Source organism: Bos mutus, chromosome 11 (genome assembly GCF_027580195.1).
Source record: "Bos mutus isolate GX-2022 chromosome 11, NWIPB_WYAK_1.1, whole genome shotgun sequence".
In the NCBI taxonomy this organism is placed as follows: Eukaryota; Metazoa; Chordata; class Mammalia; order Artiodactyla; family Bovidae; genus Bos; species Bos mutus.
In genome coordinates this window covers 46914557-46929617 of record NC_091627.1, presented here as the reverse complement: position 1 = coordinate 46929617, position 15061 = coordinate 46914557, and the positions used below count along the sequence as shown (strand labels likewise).

Below are 15061 nucleotides of genomic sequence, written 5' to 3'. Positions count from 1 at the left end.
ATTATTTAAAAAGAATTAAGTAACAAAGCCACTGAATTAAGAATGATAAAACAATTATGTAAAAAGAATAAAACCAAACATGCTTTAAGCATTTTGAATGTTGAAACATTTCACCTTTCTGAGCGAGACTGTTCAACCAAAAGAGCAACTAAAGCTATCATTTTTTCAAGGGCAGCTGGCCTGTATTTCTCTTCTGCCAGAGAGAGTATATCTTCCTCCTCCTCCTCCTCTTCTCCTTCTTCCTCTGACAACACTTCAACTTGAGGCTAGAACATAAACACAATTCATTTTTAATATATTCATTTTTTAACATTAGGTTGACAGCAAATAGCTTGATTATTTTATACAACAATGCAGGGTAGACAGTGGCAGGAACATGCATCATGAAAAATAACATTCAAAGGCCTAACTCTAACTTTAAAAATCTAAATGACACTCAGGACAATTTTAGATTTAACAGGCAGAGCTGTAAAGAACAATAATTCCCAATACTGTGAGTATTTACCTTACCTAAAGAGATAAATTCTTTAATAATAACTTTTTCTTATAGGTAAGTTCTTTGAAAGATAAATCAGGATCAAAGTTCATATGAATTGGAAAAAAAAAGTATTTAATAAAAACGTCAGTCACACAAATAAAGGAATCTATATTTGCAATTTTCAGAAAATCCAAACAGTAGGTATGTCAAAGAGATATTCATCAGAAGTTTGAAATGCAATACTGAACAAGTAACCACCTAGGCTGGAATTAGATAATAACAGTATATATCTGGAGAACCATGACCGCATAGTGGCTAATAGTTTTGTTCAAGAGTCTAATCAAGGATCAAATGCTAACTCACTGTTATCTAAAATAAGTTAACTTCTTTATGCCTCAAGTTGCCCATCTATAAAATGGAGATAACAATAGTACTTACCTCTTAGGGTTGCAACAAGAATTTAATAAGATAGAACATACAGAGCATTCAGTCCAATATGGTCATTACAAACAATATACAATTGATAAAATACTTTCAATATTATAAACAGACTAGCTACCTGAATTTTTGGAAGACATACAAATTTAATACAGCAAAGGGCTTTAAAAATACGGTCAGAAAAAACGTTCACCAAAACACAATATGCTGACGGGAAACTAAAGCAGGTGGTGGTCATTTTGCTACATTTATTGGTTTTGATCCTGGGCCATACCAGTGAAATGTATTACTTGATTGTTTCTTCTCTCACTAGATCCATTAAAAATATCAACCAAACAGACTCCTAAAATCATTTAATATCAGGGCTGCTGCTGCTGCTCCTGCTAAGTCGCTTCAGTCGTGTCCGACTCTGTGTGACCCCATAAATGGCAGCCCACTAGGCTCCTCTCTCCCAGGGATTTTCCAGGCAAGAATGAATACTGGAGTGGGTTGCCATTTCCTTCTCCAATGCATGAAAGTGAAAAGTGAAAGTGAAGTCGCTCAGTCGTGTCCGACTCTTAGTGACCCCACAGACTGCAGCCTACCAGGCTTCTCCATCCATGGGATTTTCCAGGCAAGAATACTGGAGTGGGCTGCCATTGCCTTCTCCTAATATCAGGGCTAGACAGGACTTAAAAGGAAATCTATTATCTTTCCATGGTGCAACTTGAAACCATGGCCTCTAAATATCCCTGATATGAGGCAGAACTGTACTTACATTTTCAGGCCCTTTGGTTCCCATGTAAAAATGTACCATTGTAGATATGGCTTGCAATGAAAGCAAAAACTGGCTCTAAAAACAAAAATATTGATTTAAAAATATAAACACAATTATGTTTTAAATACCAAAAATAAGTATATAATACCAAAAATAAACAAGATACAGTCTCACCTCTTCTTCACCCATTTTGGCAAATTCATAAAGGAAAGCAAAATATTCTGTAAGATGTTTACTGTGAGGCTTTACACCGTGTTCCATAATTAATAACAGAGTTCTCACAAATCGAGTGACACACGAACGACCACCTATATCTTCTACTGAAGCATCCATATCATCAGACCTGAAAACATAATTTTATGTATCTTAGAGAAACTATGAAGTCTGGGGATAGATATTCTGGGAGGAGAAATATTAAAATCTGAATTTATCATCTTTATAATTATGAATACCACCAATGATAGCAATACAAACAGTTGGATTCTAGTTCTCTCTCACTGAAATCAAAACAAAAAGACAAGTCAAAGTTCCTTGTAGAGGATTTCGAAAATGCAATTAAACAAAAATAAAACAAAAATTTTCCTCCTTGATTTATATTATTATAGACTTTTTAAAACAGGAGAACCTAAATATTTCAGTGTGGATATTTAAAAATACTTTGTAAGCAGGTAATCAAAAAACTTAAAATGTTCAGTTCAAAAGGTATACTTCTTACCCATCTTCCATCCCTGGTTGTAGATAGAGATGAGCGTGCACAGGTCTAAGTCTCTGAATTACATGGATACACAAACGCTGAAACATCTAAAAGTGAAAAGATATGACAACGTAAGAGACAAGTCATGTCAGGTAACAAAGATACTGAAAAATGAACATGATCAAAAATTCTGTTGCTCATTTATATTTTTCTCACAGATTATCTTTTGACATTCTAAAGCTTTCCTGGAGTCTCCACTACAGACTGAGGACAAAAGGTAGAGTTAGCTTGAAAAGCAATATTCAGTTTTATAATGGAAAAAGCAACAATAAACTATAGGTATTGGTAGTAGAGATTGCTAACTACAAAGTTTCATGAAACCTTCTTCACTAGTGGAGATACAGAAGAAACCTGGCATCCATTTCTTTCATAAAAGTGGAATGGGGAAGGGTATCTGCTTATCAGAAACTCAATGACCAAGAGAAAACAATTTAAGTTTATCAAAAAAAATATGAATTACAAATGTCTGAGGTGAGACTTCCTTGGTGGTCCAGTAGTAAGAATAAACCTTCCAATGCAGGGGACACAGGTTCGATCCCTTGTTGGGGAACTAAGACTCCATATGCTGCCGGGATACTGAGCCGGCACGCCACAACTAGAGAAGCCCTGTGTGCTGCAACAAACAGCCAGTGCAGCTAAAAAAAAGTCTAAGAATTCGCTAAATAAGATATACAAATAGCCAATAAGCATATGAAAAGATGTTCAATATCATTATTTCCAAAGGAAATACAAACCAAACCATGATATACTACTTCACACCCATTAGGATGGCTAAAATCAAGATGATAACAAATGCTGAAGAAGATGTAGCAAAACTGGAACCTTCATAGATTGCTGCTGGGAATGTAAACAGGTGCAGACATCATGATAAAAAATCTGACAATTTCTAAAAATGTCAAATATAGTGACCATACAACCCAGCAATTCACTTCTATGTATATATCCAAAAAAACTGAAAACATATGTCCACACAAATATCTATACACGAATGTTCACAGCAGTGTTATTCAAACTAGCAAAGAAGTGGAAACATCACAAATGTTCATCAACTGCTGAACAGAGAAACAAAATCTCATATATGGAATATTATTATGCAGTAAGAAGAAATAAATTACGGATATAAGCCACAACACGCCAGTCACAAAAAAACACATACTGTGTGATTTTCTTCAAGTGAAATGGTGAAAATAGGCAAATCCATAGAGATAGAAAGTAGATGAATGGTGGCCAGGGGCTGAAGAGAAGGAACAGGATAAAATGGAAGTGACTGCTCATATGTATGGGATTTCTTTTCAGGGTATTATAAAATTACAGACAGATAATAGTTGCATGTTTGGGAACAGGACTAAAAACCACTAAATTTTACACATCAAAAAGTTTTATAAGAATTATATATCAAGAATAACTTAAAGTAGCATCTTTCAGATTAAATTTTTGGTTTTGTATCGTAAGTGGATATATGTGTTTTTTCTTTCTTGTTAATTTTTCCATTGGTTTAAGAAAAATAAATTGATTCATGTGATAGTTCAGAATCTGTCACAGAAATAAGTTATATACTATTCATTTAACTTCAAGGCTATTACCGTACCCTACCATGGTTAGAGCATCTAAGGAACTGAAAAAGTATCAATACAATTCACATATCACACATCGATCCTGTGATCTCCAGAGTACAATACGCATAACTGAGAAAACAGGCAGTTATAGCTATCTTCCCATAACCAGGAAATGTGAATTATTTTAATCACTTAAATGGAATGATAGCTGATTTGCCAAGAGGCTGGTGAAAATAAAAGCAAAGTGACTTTTGTGGTAAGAGGTCAATCTTTTCAATGCTTTCATTGAATTAAATGAATTAAATGGGTTAAAGTATATTCATGGGCAAATTCAGAGTAATCAACTTGAAAACTACTACTTTTTCAAAGAAAATTTTTCTTACCTGTCTCACAATTTGATTAGGGCACTTAATTAGTATCTGCATTGGCCACCAATCATCATCAGCCATGCGGTCCAAAAACCACTGTAAGAAAATCATGTGATTTTTAATATTTAACCAATAATTGGGGATAAACATTACACAAGGATTTTAATTTTAACTGAAATTTGAATTATTTTAAGTTCTCACCAAAACAGATTCTTCGATAGAAAGTCTAAAATCTAAAATGCCTAAAGTCATAATCAAAGTCTTCTCAATACAGAATTCCATGGATGCCATTTATATTAGTGTACAACCCACATGATAACAACTGGCAGTGCTTAACAAAGTGGAATGTTATTTTTCTCTTAGACTTCTTAAATGTCACACTGTAGAATCTTTTGCTCCTATTAAATAAGATAGGATCTGAGTATGATTCACTTTTCCTGTTTAAAACCAATTTATGTCTCTTGATAACAAAAAACATTTTACACTTACTTAGCTTAGACAATTTCCCATTAATTTCAAGATATCTCTTAATCACATATTTAACTCCTTTACTGAACTGTACTGCTCATTAATGCATACATATAATTGCTGACAACTGTAGAGAATTTTAACTCCTTGAGTTCCAGAAGAAAATCCTTAGTGAAAAAACTAAAGTGACAACTTTATTTAAAAACAACAAAAACAAAACAAATTTATGACCTAATATAGCTTCTCCATCTACCAGTTTCTTAAAAATCATGAAGAAGAAGGGGAATAGAGGAGTATGTCAAAGAACACACAAAAGATGCTGTCGGTCAAAACCAGCATGTGGAAAATCCTGCAGAACAAATGACAAAGTGGTACGGAGGGGGGAAAAAAGGTAACTACAGCTGCTCTTTGGTATGGAGTCCCAGCATATACAAAAATCTGCAAATACTCAAGTCCCATAGCTGACCCTCTGTATCTGAGATTCCTCTGCATTCTCAGACTTAACCAACCACAGATTGTACAGTACTGTACATATCTACTGAAAAAAATCTACGTATGAGAGGACAAACAGTTCAAACCCCTGTTGTCCACAGGTCAACTATATTAATAGGTGAAAAAAGATTTATAAGACAAAAGCAAAATGTGGAAAGGATCTTGTTTGAATCCTAAGTCAAACAAACCAACTGAAAAAAACTCAAACTCTCTCTAAAAACCTATATGAAAAAAATCTTCAACTAATCTCATTGTACACTATGCTGCTGTCTCCCATTTCTGGACATTTATAAGACTTGCATTCCTAGTAAGATACATACCACTTTGCAAGACCATAAAAATGATAAACAATAGTAAGATGACAATATGGCTAAGTGATTATTACCAGTGTGCATATTATCCTAAGGGATATGTTACTCTTATAAGGCAATTCTGGAAAAGATAAAATAGGACATAAATTGATCTACTGGGATAGATTTTCCTATTTTCCTCAGGGGGTAAGGGATCTACTATTTTCCTCAGGGGGTAAGGGAGATATGTATTTTTTAGTATTTTCTAGTAACATGCAAAAGTAGTTAAGAAATATCTGGTACAGTCTTAAATCTTCTATACTTTTTCCTTCTGATACATGACAGGGAGAACACAAGAACTTTTAAATAACTTAAAAATCAATTATTTATTCAGTGTAATGAAGCTGATACACAATTATAAATTTCTCTTGGCTATCAAGTAATTTTAGAAATAACTGACACTGGGCTCTCTATGATTTATAATAGATAAAATAATTTTGCTGTAGCATCTTAAGAATAAAAGAAAACAAGAAACTGAATCTTAAGCTATGCATTGTTTTGTTGAATTATTCACCTCACCTCACAAGCTGCTTGACTATTATTAAATTGCTTGGTCAACAGTTCAATCCACTGAAGCATTGTGGGCTAAAAAAGAAAAAGAAGTCACTGGAGGTTTTAAGAGCTATCTGATAAATGACATAAATAGCACAAAAGTTTAAAAAATAAAATATGCACCTTTTCTTTTGAATGAATAAAGGTCTCTAGGACAAACGAAGTGCTTAACTGCAAGAAAAGACAAAGTTAAGCAAAAAAGATTTAATTATTTTAAAGTCATCAATTTTGAAGAAATTTTCTAAGGTTATACATATATTACCTTTGCTGTCATTAAAGACACAGCTTTAGGATCTGGTAATGTACTGGGAATACAACTACACAACTGCCACATAAACCTAGAATTTGAAAATAATAGGTTAAAATTCTCACGAAGTAAGATTTTTTAAAAATGTGTAACAAAAGATCTCTTATTAAAATCTACCAAACTTACCCAAAATATGTATGTTCAAAAATGTTTTTGTCTTGAAGAAACTGCATGTTATCATGCCAAATCCACTGAAGAAAAAAATGTTAACATGAGGTATCAGAAAGCATGTTTCATGACACTTTACCAATATTTTTATTAGACAGACTAAGACTTGCTCTAGAACCAAAACAAAACAAATACATGCATTTAAAATTTATGTTGACTTTTTCTAGGTAAATGGAATATGGAAGTAGTCACTAAACCTGATCCAATTTTTCATTACTTATCTGGCTAACTCAAGCCCCACACTGTTTTTATTCTAAATTTATGAAAAATTTTAAAGTATGAACTCTGAAATTCCACCTGTCTGAAGAGAAAACATATAATAAACAAAACACAGGAAAATGATGGTAGGCTGGTATTTTTATAAAGGTTTATGTTTAAAAATTGGAAAACAGTTATTCAGGTTCACCAATCTAATGAGAGGTAATTTCTTTGTTTATAATAATCATGAAAAATTATTTCTGACATCTGTCCTATAGAATTGCTTTGCTGACTTTATTTTTTGTGTCCTTTCCCTCTCTGAATACCCTAAATATGTTCTAAGTCATTGACAGTTGGTTCCATAAAATTATTTTTATCTGGAATAAATTTATGTTTTGATTATTATTAAGTTTTACTTATTTTTGGCTGTGCTGGGGTCTTCATTGCTGCATATGGGCTTTCTCTAATTGCAGACAGTGGGACTATTCTTCCTTGGGATACACAGGCTTCTCATTGTGGTAGATTCTCTTGTTGTAGAGCACAGGCTCTAGGGCAAGGGCTCAGTAGTTATGGTGCCCGATTTAACTGCTCTGTGGCATGTGGGATCTTCCTGGACCAGATCAAATCCGTGTCCCTTGCACTGGCAGGCGGGTTCTTAACCACTCTACCACCACAGGGAGGTCCCCTATGTTCTGATTATAGGTATTACTCTCTTCATCCCTCTGAAGATTTGAAACCACCTCTACCTGCCTTCCCTATCCATGACTCTAGTCCAGAATCAGGTCTTAAAATCACTAATTAGGGCTCCTGCTCCATATTATCAATATTTGGAAAAAATCACAGACCTGATTTGGCCTGCTTCAGAGTTCTTGTTCCTCTAGGATTTCCAACCACAGCAGCTTTCTTATAGCCCCGGGGAGAGACTGAAAGCATTTACCTATCCCAATTCAGTGCCTTTTCACAGCAATAGAGCCCCATTCCAAGCTTCCTGCTTTTAGCCACAAGCTCAGCTCCTGTGTCATAATTTTTGTCACCCTTTACTCCACCAGAACTTAACTCTCAACCACTACTGCTTTGGTCTTAGAGCCTGGTAGACCCTGGAGAAGGCAATGGCACCCCACTCCAGTACTCTTGCCTGGAAAATCCCATGGATGGAGGAGCCTAGTAGGCTGCAGTCCGTGGGGTCACTAAGAGTTGGACACGACTGAGCGACTTCACTTTCACTTTTCACTTTCATGTATCGGAGAAGGAAATGGCAACCCACTCCAGTGTTCTTGCCTGGAGAATCCCAGGGATGGGGGAGCCTGGTGGGCTGCCGTCTATGGGGTTGCATAGAGTCGGACACGACTGAAGTGACTTAGCAGCAGCAGACCCTGGTTTCTACCAGGCTCAATGTTTTTCATTCTATTCCATTTTTGCCTGGAAAATTCCATGGCCAGAGGAGCCTGGCAGGCTATAGTCCATTGCGTCGCAGAGTCGGACACAACTGAGCAACTGGGCACAATAATTTCTGTCCTACAGAAATATTCATTTTGTTTTCTGATGGCCCTTTTTACATCGTATCCATACAATATACGTGGAGCCAACTGAGTATGTCTAAGAATTAGATTACTGCACTACACTGATGAAAACATTCCTAGGTATTTTATATGTATCTGTCCAACTTCACCTTGGGCCACTCCTTCACCACAGCCACAGCCACAAAGATTATCATTCAGCTTCTAAAACATGCCAATAGGCTCTATCCTTCTTCAAGAGATTTATACATAATGTTCTGTTTGCCTGGAGAACTTACCACATGATTAATTTCTTACTGACTTTCAAGTCTCAGTTTCAGGTTAACTTAAAACATATCCAGATTACCTGCCCCCTCCAGCAATCCTGATCAACTCCCTACCATTTCTGAGTACTCTGCTTGTTCTATCCATAACAGTCACTACAATTTATCATGTTTGTTTACTTAATATATTTTATGGTTTTAAAATTTTCTATTTTCCCTTTGAGAAAGTCTGCTCCCATCTATATTTCAACTGAAGAAATCTAAAGGACCAGATTCTAGTTTATGTCTAAAATCTATGTTTATGTTAAATAATACAATAAAAATATATTTTATTTAATTTTTAGTAAAATATATATGCAGCCAAACATTTTAAATTAATAAGCTACAACAATGATAGGAGAAAATGTTTGGTTTAGGTCTGCAATCAGAAATAACGCTGAGGCATCCCTGGTGGTTCAGTGGTAAAGAATTCACCTGCCAATGCAGGAGACAGGGGTTCAATCCTGGATGTAGGAAGATCCAACATGTTGCAGAGCAACTAAGCTCATATGCCACAACCACTGAGCCTGTGCTCTAGACCCTGGGAGCCACAATTACTGAGCCCATATGCCACAACTACTGAAAGCCTGACTGCCCTAGAGCCTGTGCTCCAAAACAGAAGCCATCACAATGAGAAGCCTAGAGAGTAGCCTCCACTCTCTGAAACTAGAGAAAAGCCCATGTAGCAACAAACACCAAACACAGCTGAAAATATATAAATAAATTATTTTTTTTTTTAAGAGTAATGTGGTTCAGCTTGTTTTTATATTATAGTAAAAGTCTGGGATTCTCTTTTGTCACAATGTAGATCAGTGGTCCTCAAAGAATGGTTTAGGGAGGGGAGAAGTAGGGGTGGGGGTGGCACGTAGGTACAGTGACCTTCATTGGGTGTCTGTAAAATTCAAACATTTTATACAAGCAGCTCATGCAGCTCAATACCAGAAAAATAAACGACCCAATCAAAAAATGAGCCAAAGAACTAAACAGACATTTCTCCAAAGAAGACATACAGATGGCTAACAAACACATGAAAAGATGCTCAACATCACTCATTATCAGAGAAATGCAAATCAAAACCACAATGAGGTACCATCTCATGCAGGTCAGAATGGCTGCTATCCAAAAGTCTACAAACAATAAGTGCTGGAGAGTGTGTGGAGAAAAGGGAACTCTCTTACACTGTAGGTGGGAATGCAAACTAATATAGCCACTATGGAGAGCAGTGTGGAGATTCCTTAAAAAATTGGAAATAGAACCACCATACAACCCAGCAATCCTACTGCTGGGCATACACACTGAGGAAACCAGAATTGAAAGAGACACGTGTACCCCAATATTCACTGCAGCACTGTTTACAATAGCCAGGACATGGAAGAACCTACATGTCCACTGCCAGATGAATGGATATTACTCAGCTATAAAAAAGAACGCATTTGAATCAGTTCTAAAGAGGTGGATGAAACTGGAGCCTATTATACACAGTGAAGTCAGAAAGAGAAACACCAATACAGTATGTTAACGCATATAAATGGAATTTAGAAAGACGGTACGATGACACTATATGCAAGACAGCAAAAGGGACACAGATGTAAAGAACAGACTTTTGGACTCTGGGAGAAGGCAGGGTGGGATGATTTGAGAGAATACCACTGAAACATGTATATTACCATATGTGAAACATATGATCAGTCCAAGTTTGATGCATGAAACAGGGCACTCAAAGCCAGTGCACTGGGACAACCCAGAGGGATGGGGAGGAAGCAGGGAGGGGGTTCAGGACAGGGGGACACATGTACAACCATGGCTGATTCATATCAACGTATGGCAAAAACCACCACCACAATATTGTAAAGTAATTAGCCTCCAATTAAAATAAATTTTTAAAAAAGGGATTCAAACAATTTTATTAGTAACACTAAAATGTTATCAGTCTTTAAAAAAAAAAAAAAAAAACCACCTCATTCTCTTCTGAGTGTACAATGAAGTTTTCCAGAGGCTCAATGATGAATGAAATCACAAGAGACCAAGTGCAGAAGCTGTTATGAGACTCCAGCTGTCTTCCATTAAATCAGGTATTAAGAGAGATTTGTAAAAAAAAAAAGAAGTAAAACAGGGCCACTTTCCTCACTGAACTGTTCTGTTCTGAAGAACATTTTTTTTTTATTTGTATCAGAATGTCATGGGTTATTTTTTAAAATAAATTTTTAAAATTTGCTTTAATTTTAATATGGTAAATATTGATACATATAACCACATAAAAATGAATAGTTAAAACTCTAAGGTTCTCAATATTAAGAATATAAAGAAGTCCGGAGACCAGGAAGTTTGAGATGTACATGAGCAATATACAGTTAACCACTGTCGTGCTGTGTGGCATGCGAGACCTTGGTTCCTGGACCACAGATCAAATTCCCTGCAGTGGAAGGGCAGGGTCTTAACCTCTAGACCACCAGGGAAGTCCCTACAGCTGACCCAAACCTTGAACAATGAGGGAGTTAGGATTGCCAAAGTCCTGCAGTAAAGATCTGTATATAACTTTTCTCTCCAAAATTTAATTACTGATAGCCTACTTGTGTTGACTGGAAGCCGTTGAACTGATAGCATCAACAGTTGATTAATACATATTTTGTATGTGTTATATACTTTATTCTTACAACAAAATAAGCTAGAGAAAATATATTTACAGTACTGTATTGTATTCATCTATACTGGTGTGTTTATGTTGTCTGTTTACAAGATGAACTTCAATACCTGCATCAATAGCTTTGGGTTTTTTTTTAATATTTATCTATTTGACTGCACTTGGTCTCAGCTGTGGCAGGCAAGGTCTCTGATCTCGGCTGCAGCATGTGGGATGTTTAGTTCTGGCATGCAGGATCTTTTTTAGCTGCAGCATGCAAGATCCAGGTTCCTGATCAAGGATCGAATTTGGCCCTCTACATTGGGAGCTTGGAGTCTTAATCACTGAACCATCAAGGAAGTCCCTCAATAGTCCTATACAGAACACTGTAGATGTTATATGTATTATGAAAACTACACATCAAACATGAAAAGATAACATGAAAAAGAAATTCATATTTACTTATACATCCTGCATTTACTGGGAAAAAAAAAAACACATATAAGTAGAACCTTGCAGTTCAAGCCTATGCTGTTCATATGTCAACTGTAAATCAGTAAGATTTTATTTACAATTTTATTTTACTTCAATAAGTGGGTTGACTATCATAAAATATTGTTAGGGCCTCATCTAGAACACAGTCTACATTTATCTGAATACCTTGGGAACACGAAGTCTTGCACATAATGATGATACTCTATAATAATTTTGCTATTATGACAGAATTTGAAATAAATTTTTGTATAAACAGGTGAGTTTCATAGTTTGACTTCTCATTCTGATGGTAAACCCAATTAAGGAGTTTGGGAGAAGGTAATATACTTGGCACTGCATCAGAAAATTATAGGTAGGCAAGATACCATTAAGAGTAGGGAACAAAGTCTCCTCAGCTTTAAGACTTGACCAAAACAGTGCAAATGCCAGTCAATCAATGAAAGTTTAATTGTCTTGTAGGAAGATTACATGTTTACCAGGTAAACCTTCCTGCAGATTTACTTTCTGTACTTTTGGCTGAGTCAGTTTATAACACTGATATAACACACTCAGCATGAATATCTTTTATAAATCCCTAACAATATCACTTAATATATTATTAAATGAAGAGAGCTTCATTACTACAAATGAGACACATTTTAAAATATATATACATACATTTTAAATGCATTTAAAATACACTTCTGTATAATATGAAGCATAAGAAAAGGAATACTCTCAGTCCTATCACCCAATCCATATATATCACTGATCATACAAGTTATTTGTGAGCTTGCACTAATTCCACAAACCTTTTACCTCTCTTATTTTTCTTCAGTGTTACTAATAATTGTTTCCACTCCCTTTAATCTCATTCACTTTATGTTCACCTGTCATATGTCGGCATTACCAAGACTATTTGTAAAATAAATAGTGTTAAGGTCTACTTTGGATTACAGATACTAATGATGTTTGAGCCTGCTTTTATACTATAGAATACTTGCATAAATACTTAACATGCTTTTAAATTGTTGCTAAACTTAAATTAACTCATACCTCTAGCAATTCGGATGAAACATCAAATTTGTACTCTTTGCCACTTTCTTCCTCTGGTTCCATGCGTTTGTAAAACAGCATATATGCACTGTGGGTCTTCAAGAGGGAAAAAATAGTATATTTTCATTTTGACATAGTTTAACTATACAAGTAGATAATATGGAAGTCAGAAAACAATGTAAAATATATGAAGGAAATGGCTACCTTTTCAAAGGAGAAATCCATAAACTTATCTGTAACAGAATCATAGGTCTTGGTCTGTATAAAAAAATGAAAGTTTTCCTTAAGAAACAGGTACACTCAGCTGTATTTATATACAAAATATTTTACTAACAGATATTTAAAACTTTACAGTAATTTTGTAAACAGTTCTCAAATAGCATTATCACATAAAAATCTTTGACAGAAATTTTTGGCAAAGAAAATATCAAAATATTTTTAAGGTACTTTACCACCAATATATAAAGTTTAATAAAAAGGACTGCAATCTGAAAAACTACTTTTAAAAGAAGAGTTTTGCAAAGTTTGTTTTCTTTTTAATCTTTTTTTAAGGAACTATTCTAGGAATAACACCTAGAGATGCAATAGGTTTAGCTATGCCTTCAATGGTAACACATTATTTACTTCCTTCTTCTACTCATTTTCAAAGTGTTAAAAATTTTTCTACTTCTCCTTTTCGATTCAGAATAGTACCTAAGAGCATCAAAGAGCAATAAGAAAGCCTCTTCATTAAAATCCAGAACGGCAACCAGTTATTCACAATAAACACAGTTACTAAAGAAAAATATAACTTTATCTGGGCTTATCTGTGAAATATAAAATACTTTTTAATACCTGATTTAGATAATCAACAGGGAAAATTTAAAGTTTTCAGAAAATTGCTACCAGGGTAAAATGCATATGAAGAAGTGAAATTATTTTAAGACTACTCCAATCTGTCTTTTTTACATCTTAACTGCTAATTACATAAGAGATAACCCTTTTCTATCCTGTCACCAGTAATAATTAGTAATAACAGCTGCTATTGTTACACAAAGTACCAAGGAATGATCTTTAAAGTTCAGCTTAAGCCAACTTCCTGGTCAAAGATTTCTCACAGTAAGTCAATAAAGAGCAATTTCTTCCTGTTCTAACCCCAAAGTATTTAAGTAAACAACTTATTCAATAATGTCTTGTATCAGTGTAATTTAACTCTTATACTTTTATTTTTCAATTGTAAGTCAACCTTCTTAATCAGTTGAAGAAATCATTTAAAAAATATTTTTAAAAAAATTGCCATGTCTGGTATCTGCTCCAAACTTAGTAACTATACTAAACAAATAACAAATCTTACATATAATTAGGAGCTAAAGGAAAGTTAAATGACTGTTTTGGGGTTTTATGATACTGTAAAGCACTTGGAAATTCACAAACCACTTAATTTTTGAATAAAACTTACCGTCATCTCTCCACCAAAACATTCAGAGGCAAGTTGAGCAGAATCAAAAGGTTTTACCTCAGCATCATTAAAAAGATACCTAAAGCAGAGCATATATGTATTGATCAAGTATATATGTACTATATATAAATATATGTATATATGACTGGTTCAAAATTGGGAAAGGAGTATGACAAGGCTGTATACTGTCAACCTGTTTATTTAACTTATAAGCATAGTACATCATGTAAAATGTTGGGCTGGATGAATCACAAGCTGGAATCAAGATTGCTGGAAGAAATATCAACAACCTCAGATATGCTGATGACACCACACTTATGGCAGAAAGTGAAGAGGAACTAAAGAACCTCTTGATGACAGTAGAAGAGGAGAGTGAAAAGGCTGGCTTAAAATTCAACATTCAAAAACCTAAGATTATGGCATCTGGTCCCATCATTTCATGGCAAACAGAAGGGTAAAAAGTGGAAAAAGACAGATTTTATTTTCTTAGGCTCCAAAATCACTGCAGATGGTGGCTGCAGCCATGAACTTAGAAGACATCTGCTTCTTAGCAGGAAAGCTATGACAAACCTAGACAGTGTATTAAAAAGAAAAGACATCACTTTGTCAACAAAGGTTCATATAGTCAAAGCTATGGTTTTTCCAGTAGTCTCCAGATGTGACAGCTGGACCATAAAGAAGGCTGAGCACCAAAGAATTCATGCTTTCTAATTGTAGTGTTAGAGAAGACTCTGTGAGTCCCTTGGACTGCAAAGAGATAAAACCAGT

General features: G+C 34.9%; 1 protein-coding gene across 7 annotated transcripts in view; it reads right to left on the bottom strand.

The window, feature by feature from the left end:
• The window catches only part of USP34 (ubiquitin specific peptidase 34), a 241112-nt gene that overhangs the window by 32845 nt on the left and 193206 nt on the right, over positions 1–15061 (bottom strand). For 4 of the 7 annotated variants that reach the window (XR_011466043.1, XM_070379396.1, XM_070379401.1 and 1 more), the window contains 14 exons: positions 14294–14372; positions 13060–13113; positions 12856–12951; positions 10663–10758; positions 6647–6711; positions 6476–6551; positions 6337–6384; positions 6181–6246; positions 4367–4447; positions 3584–3661; positions 2389–2474; positions 1848–2016; positions 1674–1748; positions 115–266 (listed from right to left, as the gene is read on the bottom strand). Coding sequence is in view for 6 of the 7 variants with exons in the window: in XM_070379396.1 (XP_070235497.1) it covers positions 115–266; positions 1674–1748; positions 1848–2016; positions 2389–2474; positions 3584–3661; positions 4367–4447; positions 6181–6246; positions 6337–6384; positions 6476–6551; positions 6647–6711; positions 10663–10758; positions 12856–12951; positions 13060–13113; positions 14294–14372 (1221 nt within the window). In the remaining variant the exon portion in view is untranslated. The remainder of the gene's footprint in view (positions 1–114; positions 267–1673; positions 1749–1847; positions 2017–2388; positions 2475–3583; positions 3662–4366; positions 4448–6180; positions 6247–6336; positions 6385–6475; positions 6552–6646; positions 6712–10662; positions 10759–12855; positions 12952–13059; positions 13114–14293; positions 14373–15061) is intronic. The other 3 variants (XM_070379398.1, XM_070379399.1, XM_070379400.1) reach the window with 3 other exon arrangements.